Source organism: Chiloscyllium plagiosum, unplaced genomic scaffold, assembly GCF_037043375.1.
Source record: "Chiloscyllium plagiosum isolate Xiang-an unplaced genomic scaffold, Cpla_swu_hap1 HiC_scaffold_41, whole genome shotgun sequence".
NCBI classification, from domain to species: domain Eukaryota; kingdom Metazoa; phylum Chordata; class Chondrichthyes; order Orectolobiformes; family Hemiscylliidae; genus Chiloscyllium; species Chiloscyllium plagiosum.
In genome coordinates, this window is record NW_028270179.1 from 43694973 (window position 1) to 43712279 (window position 17307).

At 57.1% G+C, this 17307-nt stretch overlaps 1 protein-coding gene across 3 annotated transcripts in view; it reads right to left on the reverse strand.

Annotated features, from left to right (window-relative positions):
• Positions 1-17307, reverse strand: part of LOC122542371 (chromatin remodeling protein SRCAP) — a 137833-nt gene that overhangs the window by 97178 nt on the left and 23348 nt on the right. For all 3 annotated transcript variants that reach the window (XM_087981840.1, XM_087981838.1, XM_087981839.1), the window contains exons 9-17: positions 15206-15284; positions 14607-14696; positions 14348-14509; positions 12435-12667; positions 11435-11612; positions 5135-5271; positions 4155-4324; positions 3421-3613; positions 2295-2431 (exon numbers count right to left, since the gene is read on the reverse strand). In XM_087981840.1, the coding sequence (XP_087837966.1) occupies positions 2295-2431; positions 3421-3613; positions 4155-4324; positions 5135-5271; positions 11435-11612; positions 12435-12667; positions 14348-14509; positions 14607-14696; positions 15206-15284 (1379 nt within the window). The remainder of the gene's footprint in view (positions 1-2294; positions 2432-3420; positions 3614-4154; positions 4325-5134; positions 5272-11434; positions 11613-12434; positions 12668-14347; positions 14510-14606; positions 14697-15205; positions 15285-17307) is intronic.

A 17307-nucleotide genomic window follows, 5' to 3' on the forward strand; every position in this document is an offset into this window, starting at 1 on the left:
GGGTGTTTTCCCTGGCGCGAGAGACGGGGAATTTCAAACCGAGGGAGGCTTTTTTTTTTTAAAAGTGATAGGAAAGAAGTTTGAGCAAGGGATAACTTTTTTTTTTTAAATGTGACGATTCGTGCGCGGAATGAACTTGCCGGCGTGATGGATGGGTACAGTTACAATGTTTGAAAGAAATTTGGATAAGGACATGAACAGGAAAGGTTTGGACGGGTGGAGAGGATATGGGCCAGGGGCAAGCAGGCGGGACTAGTCTGGTTTAGGATTATGGGCGGCATGGACTGGCTGGACCGAAGGGGGTCTGCTTCCGTGCTGATGGACTCTATAATTGTTCCAGCTTGCCACACCAGGGAGAACTCTGTGCACATTCCCCCACACATTGAAGGCTTCCACACTCCACGCCACTGAGCATCTACCCTGTTTAGCTCCCCTCCACTCTTTCAGTGCCTTATCTTGATTTTGTAACGTGACCCTCATTCTTCCAGACCCCAGTGGGCCATGGCCCAACCTTTCACAGAATCAGAAGTCCCTACAGTGCAGGATGAGGCCATTCAGCCCGTCATGACTGCACAGACTGATGACCATACCACCCACACCTTGTTCCTCGTTACCCTCGGCCGTTTCCCACGGCCAAACCACCCTAACCTGCACATCCCTGGGCACTACGGGACAATTTCCCACGGCCAATCCACCCTAACCTGCACATCCCTGGGCACTACGGGACAATTTCCCACGGCCAATCCACCCTAACCTGCACATCCCTGGGCACTACAGGACAATTTCCCACGGCCAAACCACCCTAACCTGCACATCCCTGGGCACTACGGGACAATTTCCCACGGCCAATCCACCCTAACCTGCACATCCCTGGGCACTACGGGACAATTTCCCACGGCCAATCCACCCGAACCTGCACATCCCTGGGCACTACGGGACAATTTCCCACAGCCAATCCACCCTAACCTGCTCATCCCTGGGCACTACGGGACAATTTCCCCACGGCCAATCCACCCTAATCTGCACATCCCTGGGCACTACGGGACAATTTCCCCACGGCCAATCCACCCTAACCTGCACATCCCTGGGCACTACGGGACAATTTCCCCACGGCCAATCCACCCTAACCCGCACATCCCTGGGCACTACGGGACAATTTCCCCACGGCCAATCCACCCTAACCTGTACATCCCTGGGCACTACGGGACAAATTCCCCATGGCCAATCCACCCTAACCTACACATCCCTGGGCACTACGGGACAATGTCCCCACGGCCAATCCACCCGAACCTGTACATCCCTGGGCACTACGGGACAATTTCCCATGGCCAATCCACCCTAACCTGCACATCCCTGCACACTACGGGACAATTTCCCCACGGCCAATCCACCCTAACCTACACATCCCTGGGCACTACGGGACAATGTCCCCACGGCCAATCCACCCGAACCTGTACATCCCTGGGCACTACGGGACAATTTCCCATGGCCAATCCACCCTAACCTGCACATCCCTGCACACTACGGGACAATTTCCCCACGGCCAATCCACCCTAACCTGCACATCCCTGGGCACTACGGGACAATTTCCCCACGGTCAACCCACCTGAACCTGCACATCCCTGGGCACTACGGGACAACTTCCCCACGGCCATTCCACCTGAACCTGTACATCCCTGGGCACTACGGGACAATTTCCCCACGGCCAATCCACCCTAACATACACATCCCTGGGCACTCCGGGACAATTTCCCCACGGCCAATCCACCTGAACCTGCACATCCATGGGCACTACGGGACAACTTCCCCACATCCAATCCACCCTAACCTGCACATCCCTGGGCACTACGGGACAATTTCCCACAGCCAATCCTCCCTTCGCTTCACACCTTTGGATTGTGAGGGGGAACCTGAGCACCCGGAGGAAACCCATGCAGCGACAGGGAGAACGTCGCCACTGTGTGGAGTCCGGACATTCACCCAAAACTGGAATCAAACACAGATCCCTAGTGCTGATGGGCATCCCTTTGTCCTGGGAATCAGCTGATTCAGGAGTCTTCTGTGAACTACCTCTGCTGGGGTCTGTCCCTGCCTCAAGTGAGGAGACCAGAACCGCGTATTGGGACCCTTTTACATCAGGAGCAAGGGGTTAGATGCAGAGTAAAGCTCCCTCTACACCTTTCCCTCCCCATCAAACAATCCCAAGACAGGGACGGCACAAGGTTAGATATACACAGTAAGTCAGGTCTTCCCCACCCCAGCCCCGTGAACGTTAGTGGCCGGCTGTCACTTACGAAGCCTGGGACATGAAGTCGTCGTACAGGTACCGCTGCCGTTTGGAGAGGCGACACTGCACCACGTGCTCATATTTCTTTGGCATCTGTTTCTCCACATCCACTTTGATCCTGCGAAGGAGGAATGGTCGGAGAACCTAGGTTGGGGGTGCAGGGAAACCAATCAGAGAGGAGAAATCAAACTTGGTCAAAATTAAACCAACCGCCGCCACCACCGGCGGCGGCTGGAGTGGAGCAGACCAGCTGCAGGCAGACCTACTACAGACCCTGAAAGTACACCCTTCACCTATTCAGAGATGTCTCGGTCATAAAACCCACTGGGTTTCCTGGGGGAAAAAGGGATCTGCATATCCCGAATTGTACAAAAAGTGCAGTGGGGATCTACTGATCCAGAGATTCCAAATCCCATTCCCCGCACATTAGAAAACTGTAGCTCTCCCAATCTCAGTCCTGATGCAACGGAAACCTGCAGATCCTCACTCTCCACTGATCTCCATGCTGTTGGCATCTGCTAATCCATAACCTCCCCACCCATCACACCTTTGTACAGGAGAGTTTGAGAGATTCTGAACCTTAGCCTTCCATTACCTCCCCTTCCACTGCAACACAGTGACAATCCATGGATCCTGATTTGCAGCAGGGATCCCCGTAGATCCAGAATTCCTCAATATAGTGGTGGTAGATGGGTCCTGAATCGGACTCTTTTCCCTCTGTAATGGGAATCTACTGACCCGAATCCAGGTCTACACAGGGTTGTGAGAATCTATAGCCTGCAGGCCGACCTGTTGTAAATCGCTTTCATTAACAACCTCCCGCACTCGCTGAGCTGAGTCCACAGTCACCGAAATGATAAAACTTCACAACTGGTTCTTGAGCTCACTCCACGGCTGTGTCTCTGGCAGCCCCTCCACCCCCGCCCAGTCAGCCCTTAGACCACTTCCTGCTGAAATATCCCTCTCCATAATCTCCTGCGACCCTCCGAGATCTCTGCGCTGTTCTAATTCTGGCCTCAAGCACCCCCCCCCCCCCCCCCCCAACGCTCCTCTGTTAGCAGCTAGGCTATGGACCTGGGACGACCGCTGGAGAGGGGGTGGGGGCAGAGGGAGCTGGGCGATGTGGTGCATACCTTGTGCAGCCTCTTGACTAGGTTCTCGTTGTACTCCTGGCTGCCCTCGATCATGCCTGTCAGCGGGTTGGAGAACCACTCCTTGAACTCTCGGTGTGACTGGAAGACGTGCGGCATCAGGAAGTGCATGAGGGACCAGAGCTCCATCAGGCTGTTCTGCAACGGCGTCCCAGTCAACAAGAGGCGACGCTGGCTGTCCATGCACCGAGGGAGACACAGAGACAGTGAGAGAGAGAGACACAGCCAGCCATCGATCACTGACCGGGCGAGGGCTGGGCTCCAGGTATGGCAGTCACAGAGGAGAGTGGTGGGATGGTCGCGTGACAGAACAGACAGTTTAACGGGAGAAAGCAGGAAGGAATGGCCCCAAGCCGTCCACTCATCGTCAGCCACACACGTTAGTTTGCTCCTTGTGCAGCTGCCAAAAAGGTCAGCCAGCACCTCACCCTGCACTGCACCTCCCCTGGGAATGCAGAGTAAAGCTCCCTCTACACGGCTCCCCCCACCACCACACTCTCAGGGCCAGATACAAAGTAAAGCTCCCTCTACACTGTCCCACATCAAACACTCCCAGGACAGGGACAGCACAGGGTTAGATACAGAGTAAAGCTCCCTGGGCACAGTCCCTTCCAATCCCAGGGACAGGGACAGCCCAGGGTTAGCAGAAGGTGAACAGTGTGGATATGGGAGTATTGTGGGGCGATGCTGAGAGAGGACGGGGTGGAAACACCAACCTGTTAAAGTTCAGGAGTGACTGCCAGCGTTGGGACTTGAAGTTTTTGATGTTCTGGGCCTCGTCCAGGATCATGTATTTCCAGTTTTTGCGGCGGAACGCTTGGTGATCCTGGAGCACCAGTTTGTACGAGGTGATACAGACGTGGAAGGCATTTGGCTTGGTCCAGCCCTGCAGTGGGGTGGGGGGGTGGGGGGGTAGGAGGAACAAGTGGGATACCCCAAAGGGAAATAAATACCAACAGTTAAACTGAGGACTGGAGGGGGTTTATGCCCCCTAAAATAACGAGCACTGAAGCTCCAACCTGAACCAGACCCCTCTCCCCAAGAATCCCTCAGCTCATCGCCACACGAAGCATCGCAGTCAGACGGGCCCCCTCGCCAGCTATGGAGGCAAGAGGCCATTTGACCAGCAACATCCGCCCAGGCTCCGAGTAAACGCTGTCGATCCGACTCCCGCGTTCTTCCTTTTCAGACAGCCAACAAACTCTCCGCAACTGAACCCCACCCCAGGCAGCATTCGCCCCAGATCTCAACAGCTTCTGTGTGGCTTGTATCTCCCAATCACCGATCTCCTTCTGCCCGTGCTCTCAATCCCCCAACCCCAGAAAAACATACAGCACTGACTGCACACCCACCAGACCCCCATCGCTGCCCCCAACACCTCAATCAGGTCTCCCGCACTACCATCCCTCCTCAAGAGGGGAGCAGCCCTGGTGCCTCTGACCACTGGACCTCCCCGATTGCTGGACCAATTCCTGGGAACCGTTACCACGGCCTTTCTCAAGCCTTCACATTACTTCCAGGGCGACCCCAAGAACAGAACCCAATGCCTGGGCACAACTTGCTCACACTGCTGCAGCAAAATCCACGCTGCTGTCCGCTTCAACAATGTGCGCACACCCTCATTGGGTACCCTCACTGCTGACACACAACTGGCGTACGCAGACCTGTGGCGGGCCAGGCGTGTGACCCAGCCTACCTGGCGTTTGAGTTTCCGCTCCTTCTGCACACCGTAGTAGGTGAGGATCTTGAAGGAGGGGCACCAACGTTTGAACTCCATCTCCCAATTGAGCATCACACTCGTGGGCACGATGATCAGGTGGGGACCCCAGTTGCCTGGAAAACAGAGATAGAAGTCAACGTTAGGCCAGGGTGGGGAGACGCCAGCGCTGCGGTATCATGCTACACGTGTTCAGGGTGGGGAGACGCCAGCGCTGCGGGATTGCACTGCACATGTTCAGGGTGGGGAGACGCCAGCGCTGCGGTATTGTACTGCACGTGTTCAGGGTGGGGAGACGCCAGCGCTGCGGTATTGTACTGCACGTGTTCAGGGTGGGGAGACGCCAGCGCTGCGGTATCATGCTACACATGTTCAGGGTGGGGAGACGCCAGCGCTGCGGTATCGTGCTGCACGTGTTCAGGGTGGGGAGACGCCAGCGCTGCGGTATTGTACTGCACGTGTTCAGGGTGGGGAGACGCCAGCGCTGCGGGATTGTACTGCACGTGTTCAGGGTGGGGAGACGCCAGCGCTGCGGGATTGTACTGCACGTGTTCAGTGTGGGGAGACGCCAGCGCTGCGGTATTGTACTGCACGTGTTCAGGGTGGGGAGACGCCAGCGCTGCGGTATCGTGCTGCACGTGTTCAGGGTGGGGAGACGCCAGCGCTGCGGTATTGTACTGCACGTGTTCAGGGTGGGGAACGCCAGCGCTGCGGTATCGTACTGCACGTGTTCAGGGTGGGGAGACGCCAGCGCTGCAGGATTGTACTGCACGTGTTCAGGGTGGGGAGACGCCAGCGCTGCGGTATCGTACTGCACGTGTTCAGGGTGGGGAGACGCCAGCGCTGCGGTATTGTACTGCACGTGTTCAGGGTGGGGAGACGCCAGCGCTGCAGGATTGTACTGCACGTGTTCAGGGTGGGGAGACGCCAGCGCTGCGGTATCATGCTACATGTGTTCAGGGTGGGGAGACGCCAGCGCTGCGGGATTGTACTGCACGTGTTCAGGGTGGGGTGACGCCAGCGCTGCGGGATTGTACTACACGTGTTCAGGGTGGGGAGACGCCAGCGCTGCGGGATTGTGCTGCACGTGTTCAGGGTGGGGAGACGCCAGCGCTGCGGTATCATGCTACACGTGTTCAGGGTGGTGAGACGCCAGCGCTGCGGTATCATGCTACACGTGTTCAGTGTGGGGAGACGCCAGTGCTGCAGTATTGTACTGCACATGTTCAGGGTGGGGAGACGCCAGCGCTGCAGTATTGTACTGCACATGTTCAGGGTGGGGAGACGTCAGCGCTGCGGTATTGTACTGCACATGTTCAGGGTGGGGAGACGCCAGCGCTGCAGTATTGTACTGCACATGTTCAGTGTGGGGAGACGCCAGTGCTGCAGTATTGTACTGCACATGTTCAGGGTGGGGAGACGCCAGCGCTGCAGTATTGTACTGCACATGTTCAGGGTGGGGAGACGCCAGCGCTGCAGTATTGTACTGCACGTGTTCAGGGTGGGGAGACACCAGCGCTGCGGTATCGTACTGCACGTGTTCAGGGTGGGGAGACGCCAGCGCTGCGGGATTGTACTGCACGTGTTCAGGGTGGGGAGACGCCAGCGCTGCAGTATTGTACTGCACATGTTCAGGGTGGGGAGACGTCAGCGCTGCGGTATCGTACTTCACGTGTTCAGGGTGGGGAGACGCTAGCGCTGCGGTATTGTACTGCACGTGTTCAGGGTGGGGAGACGCCAGCGCTGCGGTATCATGCTACACGTGTTCAGGGTGGGGAGACGTCAGCGCTGCAGGATTGTACTGCACATGTTCAGGGTGGGGAGACGCCAGCGCTGCAGTATTGTACTGCACATGTTCAGGGTGGGGATACGCCAGCGCTGCAGTATTGTACTGCACATGTTCAGGGTGGGGAGACGTCAGCGCTGCAGTATTGTACTGCACATGTTCAGGGTGGGGAGACGTCAGCGCTGCGGGATTGTACTGCACATGTTCAGGGTGGGGATACGCCAGCGCTGCGGTATCGTACTGCACATGTTCAGGGTGGGGAGACGTCAGCGCTGCGGTATCGTACTGCACGTGTTCAGGGTGGGGAGACGCCAGCGCTGCGGGATTGTACTGCACGTGTTCAGGGTGGGGAGGCGCCAGCGCTGCGGTATCATGCTACACGTGTTCAGGGTGGGGAGACGCCAGCGCTGCGGAATTGTGCTGCACGTGTTCAGGGTGGGGAGACGCCAGCGCTGCGGGATTGTACTGCACGTGTTCAGGGTGGGGAGACGCCAGCGCTGCGGAATTGTGCTGCACGTGTTCAGGGTGGGGAGACGCCAGCGCTGCGGTATTGGACTGCACGTGTTCAGGGTGGGGATACGCCAGCGCTGCAGTATTGTACTGCACGTGTTCAGGGTGGGGAGACGCCAGCGCTGCGGGATTGTACTGCACGTGTTCAGGGTGGGGAGGCGCCAGCGCTGCGGGATTGTACTGCACGTGTTCAGGGTGGGGAGACGCCAGCGCTGCGGGATTGTACTGCACGTGTTCAGTGTGGGGAGACGCCAGCGCTGCGGGATTGTACTGCACGTGTTCAGGGTGGGGAGACGCCAGCGCTGCGGTATCGTACTGCACGTGTTCAGGGTGGGGAGACGCCAGCGCTGCGGTATCGTACTACACGTGTTCAGGGTGGGGAGACGCCAGCGCTGCGGTATCGTACTGCACGTGTTCAGGGTGGGGAGACGCCAGTGCTGCAGGATTGTACTGCACGTGTTCAGGGTGGGGAGACGCCAGCGCTGCGGGATTGTACTGCACGTGTTCAGGGTGGGGAGACGCCAGCGCTGCGGTATCGTACTGCACGTGTTCAGGGTGGGGAGACGCCAGCGCTGCGGTATTGTACTGCACGTGTTCAGGGTGGGGAGACGCCAGCGCTGCGGTATCGTACTACACGTGTTCAGGGTGGGGAGACGCCAGCGCTGCGGTATCGTACTACACGTGTTCAGGGTGGGGAGACGCCAGCGCTGCGGTATCGTACTGCACGTGTTCAGGGTGGGGAGACGCCAGTGCTGCAGGATTGTACTGCACGTGTTCAGGGTGGGGAGACGCCAGCGCTGCGGGATTGTACTGCACGTGTTCAGGGTGGGGAGACGCCAGCGCTGCGGTATCGTACTGCACGTGTTCAGGGTGGGGAGACGCCAGCGCTGCGGGATTGTACTGCACGTGTTCAGGGTGGGGAGACGCCAGCGCTGCGGGATTGTACTGCACGTGTTCAGGGTGGGGAGACGCCAGCGCTGCGGTATCGTACTGCACGTGTTCAGGGTGGGGAGACGCCAGCGCTGCGGGATTGTACTGCACGTGTTCAGGGTGGGGAGGCGCCAGCGCTGCGGTATCATGCTACACGTGTTCAGGGTGGGGAGACGCCAGCGCTGCGGAATTGTGCTGCACGTGTTCAGGGTGGGGAGACGCCAGCGCTGCGGTATTGGACTGCACGTGTTCAGGGTGGGGATACGCCAGCGCTGCAGTATTGTACTGCACGTGTTCAGGGTGGGGAGACGCCAGCGCTGCGGGATTGTACTGCACGTGTTCAGGGTGGGGAGACGCCAGCGCTGCGGGATTGTACTGCACGTGTTCAGGGTGGGGAGACGCCAGCGCTGCGGGATTGTACTGCACGTGTTCAGGGTGGGGAGACGCCAGCGCTGCGGGATTGTACTGCACGTGTTCAGGGTGGGGAGACGCCAGCGCTGCGGTATTGTACTGCACGTGTTCAGGGTGGGGAGACGCCAGCGCTGCGGGATTGTACTGCACGTGTTCAGGGTGGGGAGACGCCAGCGCTGCGGGATTGTACTACACGTGTTCAGGGTGGGGAGACGCCAGCGCTGCGGGATTGTACTGCACGTGTTCAGGGTGGGGAGACGCCAGCGCTGTGGTATCGTGCTACACGTGTTCAGGGTGGGGAGACGCCAGCGCTGCGGGATTGTACTGCACGTGTTCAGGGTGGGGAGACGCCAGCGCTGCGGTATCGTACTGCACGTGTTCAGGGTGGGGAGACGCCAGCGCTGCGGGATTGTGCTGCACGTGTTCAGGGTGGGGAGACGCCAGCGCTGCGGGATTGTGCTGCACGTGTTCAGGGTGGGGAGACGCCAGCGCTGCGGTATCGTACTGCACGTGTTCAGGGTGGGGAGACGCCAGCGCTGCGGGATTGTGCTGCACGTGTTCAGGGTGGTGAGACGCCAGCGCTGCGGTATTGTACTGCACGTGTTCAGGGTGGGGAGACGCCAGCGCTGCGGTATTGTACTGCACGTGTTCAGGGTGGGGATACGCCAGCGCTGCGGTATTGTACTGCACGTGTTCAGGGTGGGGAGACGCCAGCGCTGCGGTATTGTACTGCACGTGTTCAGTGTGGGGAGACGCCAGCACTGCGGGATTGTGCTGCACGTGTTCAGGGTGGTGAGACGCCAGCGCTGCGGTATTGTACTGCACGTGTTCAGTGTGGGGAGACGCCAGCACTGCGGGATTGTGCTGCACGTGTTCAGGGTGGTGAGACGCCAGCGCTGCGGTATCGTACTGCACGTGTTCAGGGTGGGGAGACGCCAGCGCTGCGGTATTGTACTGCACGTGTTCAGGGTGGGGAGACGCCAGCGCTGCAGGATTGTACTACACGTGTTCAGGGTGGGGAGACGCCAGCGCTGCGGGATTGTACTGCACGTGTTCAGGGTGGTGAGACACCAGCGCTGCGGTATTGTACTGCACGTGTTCAGTGTGGGGAGACGCCAGCACTGCGGGATTGTGCTGCACGTGTTCAGGGTGGTGAGACGCCAGCGCTGCGGTATTGTACTGTACGTGTTCAGGGTGGGGAGACGCCAGCGCTGCAGTATTGTACTGCACGTGTTCAGGGTGGGGAGACGCCAGCGCTGCGGTATTGTACTACACGTGTTCAGGGTGGGGAGACGCCAGCGCTGCGGTATTGTACTGCACGTGTTCAGGGTGGGGATATGCCAGCGCTGCGGTATTGTACTGCACGTGTTCAGGGTGGGGAGACGCCAGCGCTGCGGTATTGTACTGCACGTGTTCAGGGTGGGGAGACGCCAGTGCTGCGGTATCATGCTACACGTGTTCAGGGTGGGGAGACGCCAGCGCTGCGGGATTGTACTGCACGTGTTCAGGGTGGGGAGACGCCAGCGCTGCGGTATTGTACTGCACGTGTTCAGGGTGGGGAGACGCCAGAGCTGCGGTATTGTACTGCAGGTGTTCAGGGTGGGGAGACGCCAGCGCTGCGGGATTGTACTGCACGTGTTCAGGGTGGGGAGACGCCAGCGCTGCGGGATTGCACTGCACGTGTTCAGGGTGGGGAGACGCCAGCGCTGCGGTATCGTACTGCAGGTGTTCAGGGTGGGGAGACGCCAGCGCTGCGGGATTGTACTGCACGTGTTCAGGGTGGGGAGACGCCAGCGCTGCGGTATTGTACTGCAGGTGTTCAGGGTGGGGAGACGCCAGCGCTGCGGGATTGTACTGCACGTGTTCAGGGTGGGGAGACGCCAGCGCTGCGGTATTGTACTACACGTGTTCAGGGTGGGGAGACGCCAGCGCTGCAGTATTGTACTGCACGTGTTCAGGGTGGGGATATGCCAGCGCTGCAGTATTGTACTACACGTGTTCAGGGTGGGGATATGCCAGCGCTGCAGTATTGTACTGCACGTGTTCAGGGTGGGGATATGCCAGCGCTGCAGTATTGTACTACACGTGTTCAGGGTGGGGATATGCCAATGCTGCGGTATTGTACTGCACATACCTGGATCCATCAGCAGTGCAGTGTTGCGAAGCATGGATTGGGTACAAGGTGCCATCATCGCAGTATTCTGCAGGTTTGTGGTGTGACGCACCAATATCTCAGTATTCCACCAGAAGTACAGAATAGGATGGGTTGGCTTCGCCATATGTGGCGACGGGGAGGATTGTATCAGTAATGCATCGCCTGCAATGGTGGAATGTATCAGCTCTGCAGGAATCTGCAGCATGTTTGGGATGTGTCAGCATCACAGTATCCTGCTGCACATCCTGAGGCGTGGACATGTCTGCATTACTATATCCAAACACAAAATGGTGGGGGTGGGCGGGGGGGGGGTCAGCAATCTCCCTCTTCTGTCACTGTGGATACGAGGTGAGAGAGCTCGACCGTGAAACACAAACCCCAACCTCCCACATGCACCCGTTTTCTCCCCCCCCCCCCCCACTGCCCAAACGGATACTCCTTCAACATAACCGCTCGCACCCATCGCTGAGAGAGGAGGCAGACGCACATTTCTCTATCGCCAGGTGGGCAAGCAGGGCGATGGTCTGGATGGTTTTGCCGAGGCCCATCTCGTCGGCCAGGATCCCGTTGAGCTTCTTCTCGTACATGGTGACCAGCCAGTCGAGGCCGATGTGCTGGTACTCGCGGAGGGTCCCACGCAGTAATGAGGGGACGGGGGTCTTCACCTGCAATGCGCGCACACACACACACACACAAAAGACACGCCGTCAGTCAACCACAGGCAGCCCGCGGATGCCCCCAACCTGAGGCAGCCCCACTTCACCCACCTGGCAGCAAAGTGTTGCCCCTCTCGAGGGTAAATTACGCAGTCAACAGCTGGCCCCCTGGCAGAGCACCGATACCGAGGGATGGTGGGCACGACGGACGGGGGGGGGGGGCGGCGAGTGAACACGTTGGCAGGCCGTGTTGCAGCTGTGGAACAGGCCACTGGGGCCGCGCTTGGAGTGTGGCGCTCGGTTCCAGTCACCACACCATAGCGAGGATGCGGGGGCCCCCCGGAGAGGGTGCACCAGAGGTTTACCGGGACGATGGTGCCTGCTTTGGAGAGCACTCACCAGAAGGAGAAACCTGGATTGTAAATTGCCACATTGGAGACGGAGGGGTGACCTGACAGACATGGGTATGGAAAGGGTGGGTCGTCATGACTCACTTCTGCCCCAGGGTGGAAATGTCAAATACTACAGGCTTATGGCTTGGGGGGAGAGAGAAAGAGTGCTAATAAGGATGCGTGAAAGATAGCCGTGTTTCTTAAAATACTAAACCCTGAGGGTGGTAGGTGCCTGGAACGTGCTTCCAGAGGTAAAGGAGATACATTAGGCAATGCTCACAAGGCATTCCGACACTCCAACAGGCAGGGAATAGGATGGACAGGGACCTCATTGCAGGGAGTAACGGTATCATGTTGGGACGAAGGGCCTGCCCCCTCCCTTTCCCCCACACCCCCCCCCCACCCCTCCGACAGGCCCCTCTGCCCCGCTGATGATTACCTGGGTTGTAGCCAAGGTGTAGCCCTTGGGCTGGAGGCTTTCTGCAGCGGCCGCGATGTCGGTGATCTCCTTCTTGGGCCCCCTGGCATCACCTGGGGCCAGTTCCCGGTTCAGCTCGCCGTCTCCATCCTCCCCCTGGATCAGGTACTCCACCCCGATGTCCTCATCGGTGGTGTCCTCCTCATCGTCGTCCTCCTCCTCATCCTCATCCGTGGCACTCGAGTTCTCAGAGCCTGAAGACGGGGAAAACACGGACATGAACAGACAGATTCTGACAAACACAGAGCTACTGATTCCAGTGTGAGATTGATACAAGGCTATGGGGAGAGAGCGGGGACAGTGGGATTAGTTTGGGGACTGATACAGGGCTATGGGGAGAGAGCGCGGGGACAGTGGGATTAGTTTGGGGACTGATACAGGGCTATGGGGAGAGAGCAGGGGACAGTGGGATTAGTTTGGGGACTGATAAAGGGTGATGGGGAGAGAGCAGGGGGACAGTGGGATTAGTTTGGGGACTGATACAGGGCTATGGGGAGAGCGCGGGGGACAGTGGGATTAGTTTGGGGACTGATACAGGGCTATGGGGAGAGAGCGGGGGACAGTGGGATTAGTTTGGGGACTGATACAGGGCTATGGGGAGAGAGAGCGGGGACAGTGGGATTAGTTTGGGGACTGATACAGGGCTATGGGGAGAGAGCTGGGGGGGCAGTGGGATTAGTTTGGGGACTGATACAGGGCTATGAGGAGAGAGCAGGGGACAGTGGGATTAGTTTGGGGACTGATACAGGGCTGTGGGGAGAGAGCTGGGGGGACAGTGGGATTAGTTTGGGGACTGATACAGGGCTATGGGGAGAGAGCGAGGGGGGCAGTGGGATTAGTTTGGGGACTGATACAGGGCTATGGGGAGAGAGCGGGGGGGCAGTGGGATTAGTTTGGGGACTGATACAGGGCTATGGGGAGAGCGCGGGGGGACAGTGGGATTAGTTTGGGGACTGATACAGGGCTATGGGGAGAGTGCGGGGGGCAGTGGGATTAGTTTGGGGACTGACACAGGGCTATGGGGAGAGAGAGTGGGGACAGTGGGATTAGTTTGGGGACTGATACAGGGCTATGGGGAGAGAGTGAGGGCAGTGGGATTAGTTTGGGGACTGATACAGGGCTATGGGGGGAGAGCGGGGGGGCAGTGGGATTAGTTTGGGGACTGATACAGGGCTATGGGGAGAGAGAGCGGGACAGTGGGATTAGTTTGGGGACTGATACAGGGCTATGGGGAGAGAGCGGGGTGGGGGTGCAGTGGGATTAGTTTGGGGACTGATACAGGGCTATGGGGAGAGAGCGGGGACAGTGGGATTAGTTTGGGGACTGATACAGGGCTATGGGGAGAGAGCGGGGGGGCAGTGGGATTAGTTTGGGGACTGATACAGGGCTATGGGGAGAGAGAGCGGGGGACAGTGGGATTAGTTTGGGGACTGATACAGGGCTATGGGGAGAGTGCGGGTGGCAGTGGGATTTTTTGGGGACTGATACAGGGCTATGGGGTGAGTGCGGGCGGGCAGTGGGATTAGTTTGGGGACTGATACAGGGCTGCGGGGGGACAGTGGGATTAGTTTGGGGACTGATACAGGGCTATGGGGAGAGCGCGGGTGGCAGTAGGATTTTTTGGGGACTGATACAGGGCTATGGGGAGAGCGCGGGTGGCAGTAGGATTTTTTGGGGACTGATACAGGGCTATGGGGTGAGAGAGCAGGGGGCAGTGGGATTTTTTGGGGACTGATACAGGGCTATGGGGTGAGAGAGCAGGGGGCAGTGGGATTATTCGGGGACTGATACAGGGCTATGGGGTGAGAGAGCGGGACAATGGGATTAGTTTGGGCACTGACTCAGGGTGATGCAGAGACTGGAGATTGCCTGACCTGATGAGCTGCTGCTTTCTTCCTCCTCCTCATATTCCGTGGTAGTCTCGTCATCTTCCTCCTCAGAGTCTGAACTGTCATCAGAGTCAGAATCCGGTGTCTCGAAGGAATCAGAGAAAGCCCCGGTGTACTTCCTCAGCAAGTCCTCCACGGGCATCTCACCTGCACAAGACACAGTGATGAAAAACAACTCACAGCAAGAAAGGGAAGTGTGAAAAATATCGTCAAACGAATGAGGGGAGTTCCACTGTCGCCTTACTTTCCTTGGCGAGGTCATCGAGCTCCTCTTTGTGATCCACCTCACCTTCCAGCGCCTCCTCCATCTCGATGGTCTCCTCCTCATCCTCAGCTGCAGACAGGTACAAGACAAGGCAGAGGCATTCACTCAGGTGGTAGGAGCATTCAACAAACAAAACCACTCCACCCCGCAAACCCTTCAATTAGAATCGGGTCTGTAACTCCCTCCCAGGTATCTGTTATTCTGTGTATAAACCACCCCGAACCCCTCGATTAGATTCCAGTCTGTAACTCCCTCCCGGGGAGCTGTTATTCTGTATATAAACCACCCCGAACCCCTCGATTAGATTCCAGTCTGTAACACCCTCCCGGGTATCTGTTATTCTGTATATAAACCCCCCCGAACCCCTCGATTAGATTCCAGTCTGTAACTCCCTCCCTGGGGGAGCTGTTATTCTGTATATAAACCCCCCCGAACCCCTCAATTAGATTCCAGTCTGTAACTCCCTCCCCGGGGAGCTGTTATTCTGTATATAAACCACCCCGAACCCCTCAATTAGATTCCAGTCTGTAACTCCCTCCCAGGATGTCTGTTATTCTGAACAGAAACCAGCCCCCTACCTTCACGCTCATCCGCTGTAAACTCCTCGTCATTGGCCTCTCCCCCGTGTTTATCCTTCGTTGGGAATCGGTGTGCGTTCTGCTCAGCAGGAAAGACAAAAGGATAAAGATGTGTCACCTCGGCACTGCATAACGCCCCCCCACACAGAAAGGATGGCTTCCCCTGTGTATGGGACACCTCCCCTCTATCCAAGGGCTGAACACTTAGCAATGAAAACCCATATCATATCCAGCCAAACTAGCAGCCGTGCAGGCCATTCAGCGCGTCACGGTCACGAGGTATTCAGTGGGATCATTGCGGATTCACTTCTTTCGGAGAGAGAAGGCCAGACAGATCAATCCATTGGCCTTACTGCCTTTAAAATCTCTCAAATATTCTCAGTGTCCTCCCGCAGCAGAGAATTCCACAGGTTGACCACCCACAGTCCTACCCCATACCCACCCCCAGAACAGAAGCAGGCCCTGCGGCCCACCAGGATGTGCTGAACACGACAAAATTCAACTAATCCCTTCTGCCTGCCCTTGGCCCATATCCCTCTGTTCCTTGTACACGGTGGTTACCACAAGTCCCTTGAACACACACATCATGTCTGCTGCCTCCACCACCACTCCTCCTCCTCCTCGGAACACGTTCCAGGCTCCTTGGGTCTAGACTCCCCTCCCCATGGGAAACATTGTCCCTGCGTCCCGTTCCCCACAACCCGGTTAGAATGCTAATCGCTTCAATCAGACCCCAGTCTCATCTGTCTGAGCTCCTGTCAATACAGGCTCAGTGAGCCAACCTCTCCTTGTGGGACCATCCTCCCATCCCGTGTAGGAACCGAGTGAACCCCCACTGCACTCGGTGACAACACTGTTCCTTCAACAAGGGTACGCCGCCCTTGGCTTTCTCAAGGAGGGGTTGTAAAGGGCAGAGGTTCCGACTTGTCTGGGGTTAGGTACTTTGCTAATAGCCAACAGACACTGCCGAAGGCGACAGAGAAAGCCTTCTACATTTTTTTTAAAATGTAAGAAACACCTATACAATGAAAAAGGGGACTGGCCAGTTCTCCCAGTTTGGGATTTTTCTTTGCTCGCTAAAACCATACCGAACCAGGGAGGCAGTCTGTTCAAAGCTGCTGCAGCTGGGAAGACTGCCCCCTGATTCGACAGAGGTTTCTGGCCAGCTCTCTAACGTCTCTCCTGCAAGGACCTGCGTTTGGATTTACTGGGGTTTTTTTTTGCCATGGGGTTGCACCTATGGGGAGGTTACAGGAAATTGGAACAGCTCCTTCATTAAGTTGCAGGGAGATTGTGTCGGTTAGATTTCCAAATTGTTGCTACTCTGAATTTTGCTTTCTTCAGCTGGCGTTCCGTTCGGTGATGTGAAATAAATTCTGTTTTCTTGAAGCCAAGTGCTTCGACCAGCTGCATCGCTCCTGGAATATCCACCTTACATCTGCCTGAGAACGAGGGGGTCTGGCCGGGTCCAGCACAAGTCCGCGAGGCAAGATTTTCCCTTTAGGCAGGGAGCCCAAAATGCAGCAAACTTGGTTTCACCCTTCACCTTACTGAACTGGCACTCTCCATCAACCGAGAAAATTAAAAACAACTCAAATACTGCAAGCTTTACCGTATCATCGCAATCTACCACGATGCCTTCACTAGTCAGTTGGGGGTGCGAGAGAGGCTCTCTGCTGTTAGGTTTTACATAAATTACTTAAATAACACAGCTTTGCCTTATGAGACGACTGAAGGGACAGTATGAATCGATTACGTGAACCTCTTGATCAACTGACACATTCCATGCCCCAAAGGTCTTCAGTTAATAAAAACTTTTGTTGCACACCCAGTGTTACCTCACTGAATCCCTGTCCAAGTGCAGTAAGAAACATTCCTCCACCCCCCCCCCCCCCCCCCCCCCCCCCCCCCGACCTCCTGAATTCTCCTTCCTCACTGTTACTGCCCCTATCCACCTTCATCAACTGGTACAGAAAGACACCCAGATCCCTTTGTATGTCCAAAGCTAAACAAAGAACTGCAGACACTTGAAACAAGAAAAAGAAAACTGTGGGGGAAACTCAGCAGGTCTGGCAGCGTCTGTGGAGAGAGAAACAGAGTTA